Source organism: Gobio gobio (genome assembly GCF_949357685.1).
Source record: "Gobio gobio genome assembly, chromosome: 17".
In the NCBI taxonomy this organism is placed as follows: Eukaryota; Metazoa; Chordata; class Actinopteri; order Cypriniformes; family Gobionidae; genus Gobio; species Gobio gobio.
Window position 1 is genome coordinate 35,820,509 of NC_137110.1, and position 19,425 is coordinate 35,839,933.

Here is a 19,425-nt window from a genome sequence, read left to right on the forward strand (position 1 = left end):
TTAGTACATAGTAGTTAAGGCCACCTAATATAAAGTGGGTCCACCATCATTTTGATCATTGATTTAATTTAAATTTAAAATAGATTAACTTTAATTAATCAGCGGTGATGATGAGGTGAGGGCCAGTGATAGCGGCCGAACCTCGCGTTTCTCATGCCCTCTCCACGCGTTGCTGCTGCGCGGCGATCAAACGGGATGGGCGGCGCTGTTTTCATTGCCTGCTTGATCAGTAATGGTCTCTCTATGTAGCACTTTATAAAGACAGCTGACATTTGACAAGTGAATTTCCTTTATTGGCAAGAGCAAGAGAGAGAGTTTCTGGTGGTCAATAAAGAAGGAAATTGAATATTAGTATTGCTGTTGTCAATGGCGAATCCATCATGGCGGTGAAAAAATAATCGTAAATGGAGGTTTTAATCGCAGGTTACATTCTAATCCCTGATTTGTTAATCTGGGTTTAAAATTAAGTGGTGCAACACAACAAGCCTAGATCAACAAATCCTAGATTAGCTCTAAACTGAGTTTAATTTAATCCTTGTTGGTGCAACCCACCCTTAGATTTTAAAATGTTTTTGAAGATGCTCACTGCATTTGATGAAAAATACAGTAAAAATACAGCTGTTACTCCAGTTGTCAGTGTCACATTATCCTTCAGAAATCAATCTATCAATCAATATGCTGATTTGGTGCTCAAAAACATTTCTTATTATTACTACTGAAAACAGTTTTTGCTGCATTAAGGATGCATTAAATTGATCAAAAGTGACAATAAAGACTTATTTGTAATAAAGATTTATAATGTTACAAAGTTTTTTTTTTTTTTTTTTCAAATAAATGCCATTCTCTTGACCTTTCTGAGAAAATTCTTTCATTAATTACTCACCCTCCAAACCTGTAAGACCTTTGTTCATCTTCGGAACACAAATTAAGATATTTTGGTTACACTTTACAATAAGGTTGTATTAGTTAACTTTATTTAATGCATTAGTTAACATGAACTAACCATGAACAACACCTATGTTCAGCATTAGTTCATCTTTGTTAACATTAGTTAATAAAAATACAGCTGTTCATGGTTTGTTCATATTAGTTCACAGTGCATTAACTAATGCCGGGGACACACTGAACGACTTGCTGAAACATTCTAAGACTGAACTGAACACACTTAAAGACTGTCCCCTTCGACTGGAGCGGATTTTAATCTTTGATAGTCAGAGAAGAGCACAAACGTTTACGACTGAGTCAGTCCACACGACACGTCCATTTACAACGTGACATTCTGCTGAACTCAACTGTTCGAGATCTTGTACTGAAACAAAAATGGATGTCAACAGACAGCCGCTACTTATTTGCTGTGCAATTTGTGCAGGAAAAAAAACGAAACAAGGAAAAACCCTGCCAACAAGGTGTTTTTTTTTTTTTATGAAACATTCAACATAAAATCATAAAGCCCTGTTTTTATCTTTCAAGTTTTCTTTTTGCCGTTATTGTCTGAGCAGACACATTTCATTATGCATTTCCTGATTCATTAATTACAACATTTTTAGTGCTATTTTGTTTTTTTTTAAACCTAGGCTAAATCAAGCAATAATGTAGACTGTTATTCACAAATCAGAAATTAAAAACAAATTGGTTCGTATGAGCAAACATGGTGCGCTATTTTTCGTTCTGTTTCCAGAGTTACCGGTTATAACAAAATAAAATACTGCTTTATTTATTCTGAAACAGATGTCATTCAAAATGTTATTGTTATATTTTTATTTTCATTTTATCAGTCTAGGCTACAGTTGTTACAAACAGGCAGACACAGAGAACAGGTGAAGGTAAAATGACAGAGTTTATTGAAGTACCAGTTCGTGAGCGGGGCAGGTAACTGAATGCTGAGAGAATCAGATGGATAACGATGATAACTGGATGATACTAATCATTCTTGGTTTCAGATGGCATTGGAGATTCGAATGCTGGATCGAAGGAGACGCTGGAGACTGGAGACCAGACTCTGAGACACACTGGAGACTCGGAGACAGGTAAGTAGTGAGAGAGAGTCCTTGAGGTAAGCATTAGCGTGGCTATGTTCAAACGAGACCGGACAGTGACTGAATGTGAGCGTGGGGCTTAAGAGCTGACAGTGATTGCTGTGATGATGGGATGCAGGTGTGTGTGATCAGTATTCAGGAGAGGGCGTGCGCTGTGATTGGGAGAGGCTAGAGCCTGGCGTGCTTGTAACATTAAACCCCCCCCCCCCCCCCTCCACGGCCCGCTCCTGAGGGCCGAAAACCCTGATGTCGGGGTGGTCTGCCTCTGCTTCGCGGCGCCGGTCTGTCAGGGTGAGAGGCATGGAAAGTGTCAAGCAGGTTAGGATCAAGTATGTCATTTCTGGGTACCCATGAGCGTTCCTCTGGACCGTAGCCCTCCCAGTCCACCAAGTACACCAAGATACCACCACGATGCGGGTAGTCCAGGATTTATTGAACTTGATAGCACCATCCTGCAGGATGATAGGAAGGGGGGGTTCCGAAGTTGTGCCAGGCTCTGGGGAAACAGAAACAGAAGGGTGGTGAGGTTTGAGTAAGGACACGTGGAAAGTAGGGTGACTGCGTACTGAGGTGGTAACCGGAGCTTGAAGGTGACTGGGTTGATCTGCTGGATGATGGGGAAGGGGCCAATGAATCTGGGACTCAACTTCCTGCAAATCAGACGCAGTCTGATGTCCTGGATTGACAGCCAGACCTTCTGTCCGATCTGGTACGATGGAGTCTTGGAGCGGCGAAGGTCGGCTGTCATCCTGCGTCTGCGAAGAGCATGCAGAAGCTGATGATGAGCAGAGTCCCAGACCCTCTCACTCTCCCGGAACCAGTAGTCGACCGCTGGTACGTCTGATGGTTCCCCCGACCAGGGGAACAGAGGGGGTTGGTAGCCCAACCCAGGAACTGGTTCCAGGAGTCCTGGTGGCCGTGACAGAAGTTACGAAGGAAGTGGCCGATCTCGTGGATCTTCCGCTCCGTCTGCCCATTTGACTGAGGATGGTATCCCAAGGTGAGGCTGACGGTCACACCTAGGAGGGTGAAGGCCTTCCATACCCTGGAGACGAACTGGGGCCCTCTGTCCGACACAATGTCTTCGGGGGTGCCGTAGTAGTGGAATATGTAGCTAAACATCAACTCAGTAGTTTCCATAGCAGTGGGTAATCCCTTTAAAGGAAGCAGACGGCAGGGTACAGTTATCGGAGACAGGGTCGGTGATGAAGTCCATTCCTAGGTGTGACTAGGGTCGGTTAGGAACGGACAGAGGATAGAGCTTACCGGAGGGGAGATGACGGGGACTCTTGGATATGGCGCATTCCTTACATCCCTGCACGCACCTTCTGACGTCGGATGCCATGCGTGGCCACCAGAAGCGCTGTTTAAGCAGCGAGAGTGTTTCAGACGTGTGGGAGGAGTGAATGAGAGGAGTGTGCCGTGTGCGGGTGACATACTGCAAGCCTGGTGGGCAACCCGGCAGGGGGTTGGTGGAGGCATTGGAGGAGGGCAGAGTCTCTTCTGACCAGACAATGGGGTTGACAAATAACTGACCTGGCAAGATGGGCTCAGGTTCGTCTGTCTTCTCTTAAGGACTGTGGATACGGGATAGGCCGTCCGCCTTAACATTCTTGGGCCCAGGTCGATAGGAAATCGTGAAGTTAAACCGGGTGAAGAACAATGCCCATCGTGCCTGGCGGGGATTCAGTCGCTTGGCGTCTCGGAGATATCCCAGGTTCTTATGGTCTGTCAAGACGAGGAAGTGGTGTTGAGCGCCCTCCAACCAGTGCCTCCACTCCTCGAGGGCCAGCTTGATGGCTAGGAGTTCCCTTTTGCCGATGTCGTAGTTTACCTCTGTCGGGTTGAGCTAGCGGGAGAAGAAGGCACATGGGTGGAGTCTACTGGGGTTCCCCTGCTGTTGGGACAAGACTGCTCCCACTCCGGTGGTCGAGGCATCCACCTCCACGACAAAGGTGAGTTTGGGATTGGGATGGACGAGAAGGGGAGCGGTGGTGAAGGCGGTCTTGAGAGCCTCGAAAGCTTCAGTGGCAGATGGTGTCCAGGACAGAGACTTGGGCTTATTGCAGAGGAGGTTGGTGAGTGGACTGGAGATGGAACTGTAATCTTGAATGAATTGACGATAGAAGTTGGCAAACCCAAGGAATCTCTGGAGTTCTTTTATGGTGGTGGGAATGGGGGAGGACCGGATGGCTTCCACCTTCCACTCGTCCATCCGGATGCCACTGCTGTCGATGTAGTATCCAAGGAACTGCACTGAGGGCTGGTGGAACGAACACTTTTTGGCTTTCAGGAACAGGTGGAAGCTCCTCAGGCGTTGCAGGACCTCCGCAATGTGGTGGCGATGTTCGGCCAAGCTCCGGGAGTAGATCAGGATGTCATCGATATAGACCAGCATGAACTTATGGAGAAACTCCCGGAGTACCTCATGGATGAAATCCTGGAATACGGAGGGGGCGTTGGCCAATCCATACGGCATAACAAGGTATTCATAGTGGCCAGTAGGGGTCACAAAGGCGGTCTTCCACTCGTCCCCCTCACGTATCCGGATGAGGTTGTATGTGCCAGGACTCCTGGGTGATCATGTGTGTGTGTATGTTGTCTTACCTGTTGGTGGTGGTTCCTCACGGGTTCACTGGCTCCTCCCGCTCGTTTCAGTAATTGTTCACCTGTCGTGTCTCATCAGCTGTTCCCTTTTTATAGCACTCTGTCCTGTCTCTCGTCGCGTGCTCATTGTCTTGGTTGGTCTGTCATGCTGTCCTTGTCCAGTCGGTTCATCTTGCTGTTCCTCTCCAGTTCCTCAGGTTCGGTCGCAGGCATCTGGAGGCTCGTCTTAGCCCAGAGTTCACACGCCTGTGGATATCGTGAACTTGACCTTGAGTGAACTGTGTTCTGTTTTCCTGGTATTACTGGTGCGCTTTGTTTTTAGGCGAGATCCAGTATCGTCCAGGTTCCGGGGAGCGTCCTTTTCTGTCGGGCGTTGTTTTCCCTTCTGTCCAGTGTTCAGACGTTATCGTCAGTCTCCTACTGTATTAGGATTTCTTCCCGGTCTACCGACCAGAGTGGATTACCTCGTGGAACGCCGCGTGTGGTCTCTGTTCTGTGGACTGTGACTTTTGTGCTTCATCTGACCCTCTCTTGCCTCCTTCTAATAAACATTTGTGAACTTACATTTGGCTCCGAGACTCATTATGACAGTATGCGCTGCGGAGGTCCAACTTGGTGAACACAGTGGCACCACGGAGATGTTCCAGCGCAGCCGGGATGAGAGGAAGAGGATAACTTGACTGTAATCTTGCTGAGGGCACGACAGTCTATGCAGGGCCTCAAGCCGCCGTCCTTCTTTGCCACGAAGAAGAAGCTTGAGGCAAATTTTCCCACGGGGCACTGACTCACCCGGCAGCAGATCGATGGCGCAGTCCCATGGCCGGTGTGGAGGCAGCTTGGAGGCTCGTTTGGGGCAGAAGACGTCGCTGAAGGGGGCGTAACAAGGAGGGACATCCACCGAACGGTTCTCTACTGGACTCTCGATGGACGTGGCGCAGACAGACAGGTCTTGGAAAAACAGAGGCGGGATAACTGGAAGGGCAGAGAAACAGTTTGGGAAGCAGCTGTTGCCCCACTTCAGGTCTTCCAAGAGATGACAGGGTTGTGCTGCAACAACCATGGGCGCCCTAAGATGATGTCAGCGGTGGTTTCCTCCAGAACCAGCAAATGTTGATGTTCCACGTGAAGAAGACCCACTTGAAGTTGTATCGGACCCACAAGGGAGCATACTCGTCATCGACTGAGAGGTTTTCACGTTATCGAGTGGACTTGGTATATGGACGGGGTGGCTGTCGTCCTGAGCTTGAGCTGATGGCAGAGGGTGCCCGAGTTGCCGCCTGACCCTGAGTCGAGGAGTGCGACAACTTGAAGAGACACACCGGCAGCAGTAAGGTTTAAAGTTGTGGTGAGTGGTTGCATTTTATTTAGTGAAGGGATGATGACACTCACCATGGGACAAGGTGGACAAATGGGGCATTCAGTGATGAAATGCCCAGGGGATCCACAGTACAAGCACAGATTCTGGGTCAGCCATTCAGCCATGGATAGACAGGAATTCTCAACTGGCATGGGTTCATGGACTTGTTCTGGAGGGCTGACAGACTGATGGTGAAAACAACGACTGGCCCTGATATTCTTCAATACATGACTGCATACGAGTGGCGAAGTGGATGGAAAGTTGGATGAAGCGTTCTAGCCCGATGGTATCCTCATATGCAGCGAGATGCAACCGCACCCGAGGATCCAAACCCTGTCGGTAGGTTGTCAACAGGGATTGTTTGTTCCATCCACTGGCTGCAGCGAGTGTTCTAACTGGAGGGCATACTCATTAACAGACATTGATCCTTGTTTTAGATGATGAAGTTGCTCACCAATGCAGGTGCGTGTGATCAGTATTCAGGAGAGGGCGTGCGCTGTGATTTGGAGAGGGTAGAGCCTGGCATGCTTGTAACAACAGTATGTGTGCAACACTAACAAAACCATTTAACGGCGAATCACAGCATGTGTAGAGTCGGTGGGTGGGCTTAACATAATGATGGCACGTCACGGCAGAGTTGCGGAAGTTCTGCGTGCTACTCGTAAACAAAGAAGCTGACGAACAGTGGTCTTTTGAATCGGCTTTGGCCGCGACTCTGGAAGACTTGGAGTTAAGCTTTTCTTTGAGAAAAGAACAAAGAACGGCACTGAAGTCATTCTTAAGAAGATATGTTCGAAGTTTTGCCTACCGGATACGGCGAAAGTCTATCAACTAACGTTAGCTTGGCTTCACCTTCTTCTTTGCTCTGGTTGGTTGTGGCGCTCATGGGGCTATCCAATTGGATGCAGAGGGAATTTGAAAGACAACCGTTTATCCCGCCCCTCGGATTGAGCCCTGTCAATGGTGAGTTTCCAGACCCAACATCTTGATGTGGGTCTGGCTTGTCAGGCTAGTATAGGCCTATATAAAATAATTTTATTTACAAATGTCATGTTTGCGATAGTTTTTTTATTCGTTAGACTTTTTAAATTAACATTAGGCTATAAATCATTAACATTACTATTCTGAAACTAGTGCCGTTATTGCCTACAAAATAGGCCTACCATTTTTTCCGACTTTGTCGAAATAAAAGAAAGGACGTTTTTAAGGGGACGTTTGCTGCAGTCCAAGTCCGAGCACGATAATTCTCGGTTTCCCCCGCAACGTTGGTCAACTTGATTCTGTTGAACCCTGCTGCATTTGCATGCGTCTTACATAATCACAAACATGCCCAGTGCATGATAGCAGACAGAACGCGGGTCAATGTATTGTTTTTTATTAATATTATGAATTTGGTGCTATTATGCGCAGCTGAGTAAATTACATTTGGTTTTGTTTGTGTATCGGATGAAGACGGCTTTCTGCTGCATGCTTGCAAAGGGACTCTTGAGGAGACAGCGGATTGCCATTCATGTCCTGCCCTGATTGTACGCAGAATGCGCGAATACACTGCAGGCTCGCTCTCGCTCGTATCCGAGGTAAATCATCAACACCATCATCCCTTACATGTGTTTTGTTGAATTAAATGTATTATAATCATCTAAAACGAATGGCAGGTTACTTTTCTGAACAAGAGCGCTCCCGAGTCTGTGTTTCTCACACTGTTCACGCAAATCGCGGCATAGTTCGAGTGCAACCGAACTTAGAGCACCTCCTTCAGCCAGGTAGTCTCGAGTGTGGTACCCTGGTGCGCTCCCAGGTCCGCATGACAGCTTTCACATTACCAATTTTTCATGCGAACCGTGCCCCGTTCTTAACTAAACTGCCAGTGTAAAAACGCCCTTTATTTATATTTTTTTAGATGAGAGAAATCACTGCTTATTCTGAATTTTTACAGAATGCAGTTTCACTTTCTGTTTGCAGCACAAAATGAATAGCCTAAAACAGTTAACGTGCAATGTTAACTTATAAATTAATACAAAAGAAGCATCAAAAATATTGTGTTTGATAAAATTATAAGAATGATGTTTGACAGGGAATGCATCACCTCAGCATAATCACCTGCGCCAGTCGCAAATATTAAACATAAAATCTTTGTGAGAATGACTGGCAAGCAACAACTGGTTCTTAAATTCTAAGAATAGAATCTTTAGATACAGCTCACTGCATGATTTTTCTCACCGACTGTAAACACAGACTGAGAGCAACTGTCCCTGATTCGGCGCGTTTGAGCATGATCAGTCATAACAGCCAAATTCCATTCATAATCGGCCTAACAGTCGTTAGGTGTGTCCCCGGCTTAATGTTAACAAGATTTTTATAATGTATTAGTAAATGTTGAGATTAACATCAACAAAGATAAATAAATGCTTTAAAAGTGCAGTTCATTATTAGTTCATGTTAACTAATGTAGTTAACTAATGTTAAATAATGAACCTTATTGTAAAGTGTTTCTGGTCCTACATAGACAGCCATACAGCAACCACTTTCAAGGCCCAGAAAGGTAGTAAAGAGATCGTTACATGGACTTTTTTAACAATGTCTTTACTACCTTTTTGGGTCTTGAAAGTGGTCATTGTGTTGTTGTCTATGTGGGGTCAGAAAGCTTTGGGATTTCAATAAAAATATCTTTATTTGTGTTCCGAAGATGAACGAACATCTTACATGTTTGGAACGTAATTCATTACACAATTTTCATATTTGGGTGAATTATAATACAGCTGCTGCTGTAATGCATCTCTATATATTTGTTCCTCTTTTGGAAAGTCATGAAACAATATTTTATGGATTTTTAGCCTTGGAGCTGATGGAGCATGGGATCAAAGAAGAATTGTGCACACATCCAATAAACTTTTAGCAGGTGCTAGATTAGGTGAAGCATTTAACTCGGTGAACAAGAATCTGCATACTGCTGTTGCTGCTCCCAAAGATTTATTAAAAAAAAAACGTTTTGACCCAAAAGTTCTTCGTCAGGCAAACAACAAGCACACAAAGGTATAATTTGTATCAGTGTGAACCATCACACCTGACCTCATTAGTGAACCAATTACCCAATCATCCAATGTAGTCAAAAAGAGAAAAAGAGAGAGAGAGAGAAAAAAAGATATAACAATTAAGCATAAATAAACAGAAAAAATATATATAATAAATAACAAACCCAAATAACCAATATAATGTAAACAAAATTAGATGAGATATCAAAACAATAAATTATATTTCTCATCCTAACAAATTAAACAAAATATATCAAAAGATATATAAAAAATATCAACAGATAAATGGGAAAAAGATATGCATTATTCAAGCATAAATCAACAGGAAGAAAAAAATTAATAAGATAACAAATTATTACAAACCCAAATATAATACACAATGTAATATTAGGAAAGAAAAAATTAAATAAAAATATTTATATATGGATTTTTAAAGGATAAATCAACAGAAAAATAAATTACAAACCCAAATATAATACACAATTTAATATTAAGAAATATGAAAAAAAATAAAAAAATAAAATAAAATAAAACGATCAATCATAACAATATTTTTCCATTGACTTTGCAGAAAATAAACTTTATGACCAACATAAGTATATGATTCTTACACGTTTTGTTAATCAAGATAATCTTCTCAAATTAACACAACTTTTATGAAATTTGAAGCCTAACAATAAGTCAAAAGTTAGGTTTTAAAAGATTTACACCATGCTCGCATGACTTCATTGTCACCAACACTAAGCTTCTGATAACTATAACTCTTTCATTCTTTGTTTAAATTGAAAAGTTTGAGTATGCATATTTTGAGGATTAATGACCCTGACAACCTCTGAAGTCTCATTGATCCACTTGTTAGCAACTGCCTTTTTAAATGCTTAAAAAAAAATCCCATTTTATGTCATAAAATAAAATGTGACAATATTTTGAGCTTAGGTTATCCACAGACTTCATTTCAGGCATTTAACTCAAAACCCATTAAAAACCCATTGATTTCACGATTAGACCGAAAGTGCAGAAAATGCTAACTCGTTTCCAGGTTTTAGGACTCATTCCTGAAGCACTCTATAGTTTATTTTGTATTCCAAGCAGTGTCACATTTTTTTCCTGTTGTGCCTGTCTGAGTTCTTGTTATGAAGTCTATGTTAGTCTGAGTCTGTATGGTTACCCATGATTAGTTAATCATTGTCATGTTTTACTCTGTAGCTGTGTCCCAATTCAGAGGGGGCATCCTTCAAAGGCCATGCTCAGACCGAGCATTGTTAAATAGGAAGGTCTAGCCTACGTAGGATTGTTCTTGTCGCCTAGCTGCCGTTGATGAGTGGTAGTAATGTTTGTACTGGACTTTTTTGAAATGTTTATTAAACTTTCTGAAATCAAAACAGGGTTCACAAACTGTCTAAATAAACTATGTAGCCTAATCGATATAGATATAAGTCACCATTTGAAGTTGACATTTTGAAATGTAATTTTATTTTTGGCTTCATTGAAATGGGATGACACTTGGTGTCTTTTGTCACATCAGCTATGTGAAAACCCAATCATGGACATGATTCGGATATGATAAACACACTATTATACAAACACAAATTAACTGGTGTAGCTGTAACAATGTGGTAAAATTAGGCCAAAAGGCTCAAATAAGAGTAGTAAAAAAGTAGTCTATGAGAATGTCTAGGTATAAATCCAAATCCACAACTTAATAAACATATGTATTTATGTGTAAAAACCACTAGAGAATGTATAAGCCTCATTATATAGAGCTATATTGGAATCCAGTGGTTACACCATGGCATTGCATAAGTTTTTCTTTTTTTACTCCCACCAGATGGCACTAATCTACCTTAAAAATTGGATTTTAAATGCCTTGTCTCTATTTTATATTAAAGGAACTGTATGTAAGAAATGTATTTCAATTAATCATAAAATCGCCCTGATACGTCACTAGACATTAAGAAATCATGTTAATTTCAAATACTTCTATCACTGACAACAGTAGTCCGGCCAGGATGTTGTCATTTAAAAGTGAAGTTGCAGCCCTCAACTGATGTTGATGTTGACATGTGTTTTTTTTTTGTGGATAAAAAATAAAACTTTACGAAACCTAAAACACCTCGTTATGAATAAAAAAAAACGTTGTGACAATGAAGAAAAAAAAACATGCTGTGTAGGACTCGTCACTTGCCATTGGAAGCTCCCTGTAGCAGCCTATGTTCCTGCTGGATCCTGCAGCCTATCTGGCAACCTCGAGTCAGGGGGAGGGGGAGAGGGGACACACTGCTCTACAGTAATTTGAAAGTGATTGCAGTACCAGTTTTGGCCACAATCTTACATACATTTCCTTTAAATTGTGTATCATAAGATCATAAAAATTCCCTCAAAATTCTAAATAATAATAAAACAAAATACATTACAAGGATCCATCTGTTGTTTCCTTCATTTCACACGAAACGAAGGATGCATTTCGAGGCCGCATTTGAAGGAGCCTTCGAATTTGGACAACCTTCGTAGTGTGGTCTTGTCCGGTCTTATTATTGCTTTGTGGTTATGTTATGCTTATATTCCAGTGATCTCCTGTGTGTTTAGACTAACCTTTAAACTTTTATTTTGTTTATCTCCTGCGTCTTTGTGCGATCTATACAGCCAGCTTGTTACACCCAGAAATGTGAAATGGGCCACATTTTCAAGTCCTGCATGGATTCTGTGTTTATTGTAACTGTTACAAATTAATTTAAATCATTGTATATGTACACCTCAAAGGTAAACTTCACCTTACACTGTCAGAAAAAAAGGTACAGCACTGTCACTGAGGGGGTTACAATGTCACAAATGGGGGTGTGTTTGCAGCATTGATGTTCTATCTATATTCGTGAAATTGAATTATCAATTTTTTTATTTTTTGGATTCAAAATCTTAGCTTTAATAACCTGTGAACAACATTTCTTAATACTCACAAAGGCTTGTGCTAACAAAACCGAATACATTTTATTATCCAAACAGCCACTTTCTTGTTTTGACTTTCACTCCCTCATTCAATTTCTTCCCCTCAATTCATCACCTCTCTTTTCTTTCTCCTTGTTAGTCCTTTATTTGGTCTGCTGTTGAATAGAGACATTGATCCACAAGGCCTAATTGTTGAATGTGTTGGAACATGAATACTGCAGCTGACAGCTAATGGCAGATAAGCATTAGAGCAGTGCTCCATGTTCTCCTGAAGCCCTTGAATAGCATTGCCCTGCTTCATTGTCAGAAAGATCGAGAGCACTATTGTCACAGTGTCTTAACATGTTTTTGTCTATTTGTAAGAGTCTTATTGGATTTTCTTTCAAACGGGTTCGGAAACTTGACATTGGAACTTGTGTCTTAGGTCTAGACATGTCTAGAAACTTACAGAAGTAGTTTGTTTAGTAAACTCAGAATATTTTACATTTATTCATTCAAGCCACCACAATTGTGTGCTCTGAATTGCAATTTTTACTTACATTACCAATAAAGTGAACGTTTGTGAAGTGAGTCTAGATAAAATGTTTAGTGAATTGTATTTTGCTGCATTCTAGTGGCGATTAAATGTCCTGCATGTGAAAGATATTGATAGAAGAAGTTAATGTGCAGTAGACAGATGTTTTGATTATCCAGGTCAGAGAATAGGGAGTTACTCAGTTTACTAGGGATATAGCAGAAGAAAAAACTAATATAGCCTACCTGTATATCAGACTGCTGTTTAAGTTTAATATGGTAGGATTTGCTTTACAACACTAGAGGGAGCAATATCTTATTATATGAATTATATGAAATTAGCCACTATGTGCAGTCTGATTTAATTAATGAACACAAGTTTGTTCTTTTTTAAACAAAATCATTTTCAAATCAATAGGGAAAACTGTTTTGTCACGTGAAAAATGTTGTATCTCAATAACTGGTTTTGCTATGTTTTAACAGTACCAAGATATGCTGTTGTTGTAATAATCTATTTTTGAGCTCTTGCTCATACTATGTATGTGTAGGCTACTGTATGTTAATTTTTTTGTTCTTCATTGTCATTCGTTCACCATCTTCGCTTCATTTTTCACAAAGCATTATTTTGCTTTGCTTCAGCTGTATAAAGAGACATTCACATTGCGTGTTCGTGAATTTTGGGGGCGGAGCAAAGGAACAGTGTGTTTGTTTGGGTCATCAGTGTTTCTCAGAAATCACTAACTGCACCTTTATTAATTGCATACATTTAAAAATGTGACAACTTACCCCAAAATAATGTACTTAATTTACATAATATACTTGGCCTGACTTGACATTTATTTCTGAGAAAACCAATGTTACACACATATGGAGTAAAAACAACACAACAACTGTTTTCAGGCCTAATATTAATGTCGGTCCTAAAGCTGCCTTGTCATAACTCCTCTTTCCTTAGTTATATACCTCAAACTAGAGACCTGGGGCCTGTACCATGATGGTAGTTTAACAAACTCAGGGTTACAGGATTAGTTTCGAGTTGACAAAACCAAACCAATCTAGTCAGGCTTTGTTGGTCCCATGATGCTGATAATCAGCTTTCTCTGTCAACTCAGGCTTTGATCTTGAGTTTAGGATTTTAGCTGTGACATCAGTAGTGAACAGCCAATCACATGCTGTGATCAGTGAAACTGACATCTACTTCTCGCGAGAGAAGCAGCGAAATTGATTTCTCTCTTCTGCAGAATATTACACGAAAAAATATTAAGAATTTAAACAAATGTACCCAGGAAGAAGAAAAGAGCTGTCTATGAAATTGGACAACTTTTAATAAAAATCTTACTAAGTCAGTGCAAGTAAAAGTTATGAAGTTAGTTTAGTTGATATATAGAGAGAATTGAAAATTTAAACTCACATGTAGTAATTTTTTATAGCTTTATTTATTGATTTTAAAGCTTATTTGTATGACCTTTATATAGGCTATTTATATTAATTTTAACTATGTGCCTATTAATGATTGATTAACTAAAATGATACCTGTGTAATTGATTAAGGGTATAATAATTACATAAATTATATCTAAGTCATTCAAAATGATTATTATTATAAATAAGCATTGTTAAAAGCCAGACACTTTAGTCTTTAAAAACCATTTGCTATGTAGTGACCTTTAATTTGGAGTAGAAACTGGGGGAGTGACTTTATTGCATCAGAGGCGTGTCACTTTGCTCACAGCTGATTGGTCTAATTTCAGTTTGAGATCTCTTATCCAGAGCATAACCTGTCCTGGACCAGGTTAGCCGTGGAGCGTAAGTTACTATGGAGATGAACACTGCTAAAAGCCAAACCACTTTAATGGTACCTAAAACCCAGGATTGGCACAAACTAAGCTTAAACATATCTGGCTAGCCAGCTAAACTGGCCTCATGGTATAGGCCCCTGGGGCTTCATTTATAAAACTTTGCGTAGGATTTGCGTCAGAAGTGGCGTATGGATGAAACATAGGACGTGCGTACGCACATAAATATTCGGATTTATAAAACCGTGCGCACGCACATCCTACGCAGTTTTCCCTTAATAAATCACAATCAATTCTAAATGTAGCGCAGCTTTTGCGGCTTTATGTCACGCCCATAGTTGCCCATAAATAGTCCGCAAAACGCCCCCAAGTTAATATTCATCGATTGCGAAATCATGGCAAACACAGAGAGGAAATCAAAAAAACTTAACTTCACTCAATGTGAAGTAGAAGTTATCGTTGGCGAGGTGGAAAAGAGGAGAAAAATGTTGTTTGGAGGGCACAGTGTGGGCATTAATAATGCCAAAAAGGCACTTGAGTGGCAAATGGTTGCAGACGCCGTAAATGCCGTAAAAAGTCAGAACCGGCTCATAAGCCACTCGTCCTCGTTTGCCAGCAAGTCTTCTTGCTGTCTGAAGATGCGTTCACTCCGAATCCTTCCATTTGCCACATCTTCTAAGAGTGCAAGAACAGCCATTGTGCGTCATTACGCATTGTGATGGGGCATTTTATTTCCATCCATTTAATTGCATCTGACAAGCTACAGATGTCGGTTATAATCTACGTGGAAATGGGAAATAGTTCAGTGCAAATGTAATGTCTTGCAGCTTTCTGAATAGTTGAGACATGTCATACGTTATTTTATCAAAAATAAAACTAAAGGCATATGCATGAATACCATGATTCCGTAGCTGATGAAGAAATTTTACTATGAAAACAACTTTCCCCAGTGGACAATTAATACATCTATCTCCCTAATTATCTATCTATCTGTCTATCTAATTGCATCTAGGCCTATATCTGCTCCGCCAGACGGACACATTGACGAGAATATCAGTTTTGCACATTATTTCATTCTGTTTACCATATTATTTATGAGGATGAATCGCATAACATGCCAATATTATTGCAGAACATATTTCACTTTTCTTTTTGCAAATATGTGTTAATTTGCATTTCTGTTGTAATTTTTGTTTGATTTTGTTTGTTTTACACTGCAGATCGATCAAACGGGTGTTTGTGTAGGCTGTTAATTGTAAGACTTCCTTTGTGAAGACTTCATTATTTATGAGAGGCAGTATTACCATTTCTTTTACACAACGGTCTACAGTTTCACACACTTCCACGTGTTTCTTCCATCTGCCGACGGTGTCGCCATTTCTCATTTCACCCGTTTTTGTGCGTACGCCTGGGTCAGATCTTGCGTGAAGGACCGCACATTTTCCCATCAAGTTTGCTTTTTATAAATACCAATCATTGCGTAGAGAGCGGCGTACGCCTTCTTTTGTGCGTACGCAACGTTTATAAGTGAGGCCCCTGGACTCTCGTGGGACCCAATGCAATAGAGTCCCGGCACGGGACTAGATTTGATGGCGGAGTGCGGGCGTGGGCGTTGGCGCGGGCAGTAAGGCACTCATGTGTGTGCGGGGTTGCGGGAGAATAAAACGGTTCGCGGGACTCCCGCAAAATAAAAATGTCTAATAATAAAACATCTAAAAACAAATAAATGATTTATCTTTTGCACAAAAGCACCAAGAACATCTTAAACAAAATAAAAACGATTTATAGTCGCAAGCATGGGCAGAGTTTCTATTTATAACATGTTTTTGCAATGTAGCCAATCACAGACATATGTGTTGATTTCTTGAATGCAATTACAAATCAGATGCATTTAAGATAGAATCCTAGATATAATAGAGATTTGTGGAGCAACTATGCTCGAACCAGAGATGTTCTGACCAATTAAATTGTCAGGGCGGGCTTTTTACAATGATGGACAGATGATCAAACATAATCATGCAAGTAACCAAAGAGCGATTGGGTTGAATTTGTTCTAATCCTAAACGGAGAACTTGTTCGCATTCCCTTTTACTATTTCTCTCAAAAATGATGATCGTGAAAAGTACTCCGTGTATCCTTAAATTCTTTTTTACAACACTGGGAAAGATCGTTTACACTCATCTTCTTCTTCTACTTCTTCCAGCGTGCGTGCAGTTGAGTTCTGTTGACAACTATGCGTCGCTCCGTTGCTCTGATTGGTTGTAGGTCTATCCAATTGAGTGCAGAGGCATTTTCTTTCCTGGTTCGGTTGAAACACGCCTCATAATCACAGCCCAATGGAGAAGTATCAGACCCATGACTCTCAGGTTTGGGTATGACGACGTCAGGCTAGGTGGGAGCAGGACAAAACATGAATGTTGCGGGTGGGAGCGGGAAAAGGTAATGTATATGTTTGTAGGAGTGGGACAGAATCCTGTGGGAGCGGGCTGAAAAATCTGTCCCGCGCAGGACTCTACCTCTAACCTTTTTTCTTTTGTAATGTCTCCCAGCCATCTCACTTTCTACAGTCTTTCTTCAAATCTCCCTCTTGCTCACTCTCTTTCCTCCCCCATCATGAGTGTATAACGCTCCCTACTGCTGATTGGATACTAGTGTGTTGTGGTGCTTGGTCCGATCTACTTTCAGCGTTTCTCAGAAATCAATAATTGCAATTTGAACTAAAATATTTGTTGATCAAAACAAGGAAATGTATTTATGATTTATAATTATACTGTTTAACTTTAGCTAAAAAAAACTATTCTGTATAATGACAAGTTCAACTGTGTACCCCATGTTCCCCATATTGTTACAAAAGGTCAACATGTGTTCTCTCTTTCAAATTTAACTGGCCTTTTTGAATGACTGCTGTTTTTGCCATTCTAGATTCTCATGATGCAGTGCTGCGTTTCAATGCAGCACCCTCCAATGGCTATGAAAGAGACGTGGGCAGCAAGACAACCATTCGAATCATAAACTCTCAGGTTTGGGTCATTTGCATTAATACACACAGACACAAACCTTCACCATCTGACTCATTCCCTGTCTCCCAGTGTGCAGGGACTAAATGGAGATCTGTTCTTTTTTTATCAGATTGTAGCAAACCCCCAACACAGATTCAGCAGCAGTTTGCTCTACAAGAACATTACCTTGGTAGCCTGGGATCCTGCTCCTTATAACATTGACCTGCATAAGGTATGGAAATCATACCTTTCATTCACCCCTGTTAAACTTTGCTTGTGTAGTTTTCTTGCTAGTTTTCTTTCTTGAAATATATATTTCACAGGTTCACACTTACAAATAAGTCGAATAGATTAAGTTGGTAAACGTATTTGGCGTGCTGTCCGGGGAGAGGGCTCTGAGGTTGGTAATTGGCCCGAATGCAGAGTACCCCCCCCCCAACCTTTTAAAAAAAAATGAAAAACATGTTCATCATAGAAGAGGTCTATTCAAGCCATTGTATTTATGGATTGCATTTTTAAATAAATAAATTGATCCAGACAAAGGAACATCATGTCATTGACCTTTTATCAAACATGCAAGTGTCAGGACTTTATTTTTAACATAATATTTTACTGTTTTCTTAATATTCACAGTGGTACCATCATCCCGATTATGACCTTTTTACTCCATACATAACTCACAGGAAGAACTTCCCTGAGCAGCCTTTTTATATACTGCATCCTTCCTTCATCTGGAAACTTTGGGATATTGTGCAAAGCAACACACTGGAGAACATTCAACCTAACCCTCCTTCCTCAGGTTTTATTGGTGAGTCTTTTCATTATTTAAATATTCATACATATGTACACACACTATCAATCCTCTTTTTGATCCTTGCACTCAAGAAAATTGTTGTGCCACATGTTGTGACAGTAATTTTTGAGGGATTTGCCATGCTGTGCAGTTGACGCACACATCCGACTCTGATTCCCTGTTCCTTTTGAATTAATTTATGACTGAAGAGTGCATGATGTGTGTGTCTGTGTCCTGGTATTTCCTATGTTCTGGGGACCAAATCATACAGAATTATCTTTTTGTAAAATGTAAAATAACAGAAAGTTTTGTGTGATGGGTAGGAGGTAGAGTTAGTATAGGGGGGTTGAATATACAGTTTGTACAGTATAAAAACCATTACGTCTATGGAATGTCCCCATTAAACATGAAACCCAGCAAGTGTGTGTGTGTGTGTGTGTGTGTGTGTGTGTGTGTGTGTGTGTGTGTGTGTGTGTGTGTGTGTGTGTGTGTGTGTGTGCAAATGCTGAAATGTGTTACAAGGTAATATCACTTTGATAGATGCCAGTTCCAGTGCATGAAGGGATTATTTAAATCAGAGAGGAAGCTCATGTGGAAAAAGTAAACTCTCCATAACATTTCTAGAGGATACTTACCTTTCCGCAGGCTGTACTGGCAGAAACAGCGCCTGCCTGTGGTGGCAAAAAGGCCATGAATGTTCATGGAAACACACATTTGCACACTATCTTGTTGCCTCCTTTTGCTTTGCAAATTCATTGCTGCATCTTAAAGGGATACTTCACTCAAAAATTAAAATTATCCCATCATTTACTCACCCACACACCAACAAATACAATACAAAGAAAAATACAAATACAATCAGAGTTATGTCCTGGCTGATCCAAGCATTATAATGGCAGTCTAAAATTTGAAGACCAAAAAAGTGCATCTATCCATTAAAAAAGTAATCCACACGGCTCCGAGGGGTTAATAAAGGCCTTCTGAAGCGAATCGATGGGTTTGTGTGAGAAACATATCCATATTTAAAACTTTATAAAGTAAAATACCTAGGTTCTGTTAGACCGCCTTCCGTATTCAACTTACAAAGAAAGTGTAGCACCTCTTGCAGTTCAAAACGCTTATGCTATTTCCGACATCATCATCGTGCCAGTTACGCTTTTTTCGTGAGTTGAATATGGAAGGCAGTTAAATATGGATATTTTTCTTACAAAAACCCATCAATTCACTTAATACGGCCTTTATTAACCCCACGGAGCCGTGTGGATTATTTTTATAATGTATGGATGCACTTTTTTGGGCTTCAAATTTTGGGCTGCCATTATAATGCTTGGAAGAGCCAGGACATATTTT

General features: G+C 40.8%; 1 protein-coding gene across 2 annotated transcripts in view; it reads left to right on the forward strand.

The window, feature by feature from the left end:
* The window catches only part of st6gal2b (ST6 beta-galactosamide alpha-2,6-sialyltranferase 2b), a 50,374-nt gene that overhangs the window by 21,123 nt on the left and 9,826 nt on the right, over window positions 1-19,425 (forward strand). For both annotated transcript variants that reach the window (XM_079841492.1, XM_079841493.1), the window contains 3 exons: window positions 17,206-17,303; window positions 17,413-17,514; window positions 17,916-18,090. In XM_079841492.1, coding sequence (XP_079697618.1) covers window positions 17,206-17,303; window positions 17,413-17,514; window positions 17,916-18,090 — 375 coding nt within the window. The remainder of the gene's footprint in view (window positions 1-17,205; window positions 17,304-17,412; window positions 17,515-17,915; window positions 18,091-19,425) is intronic.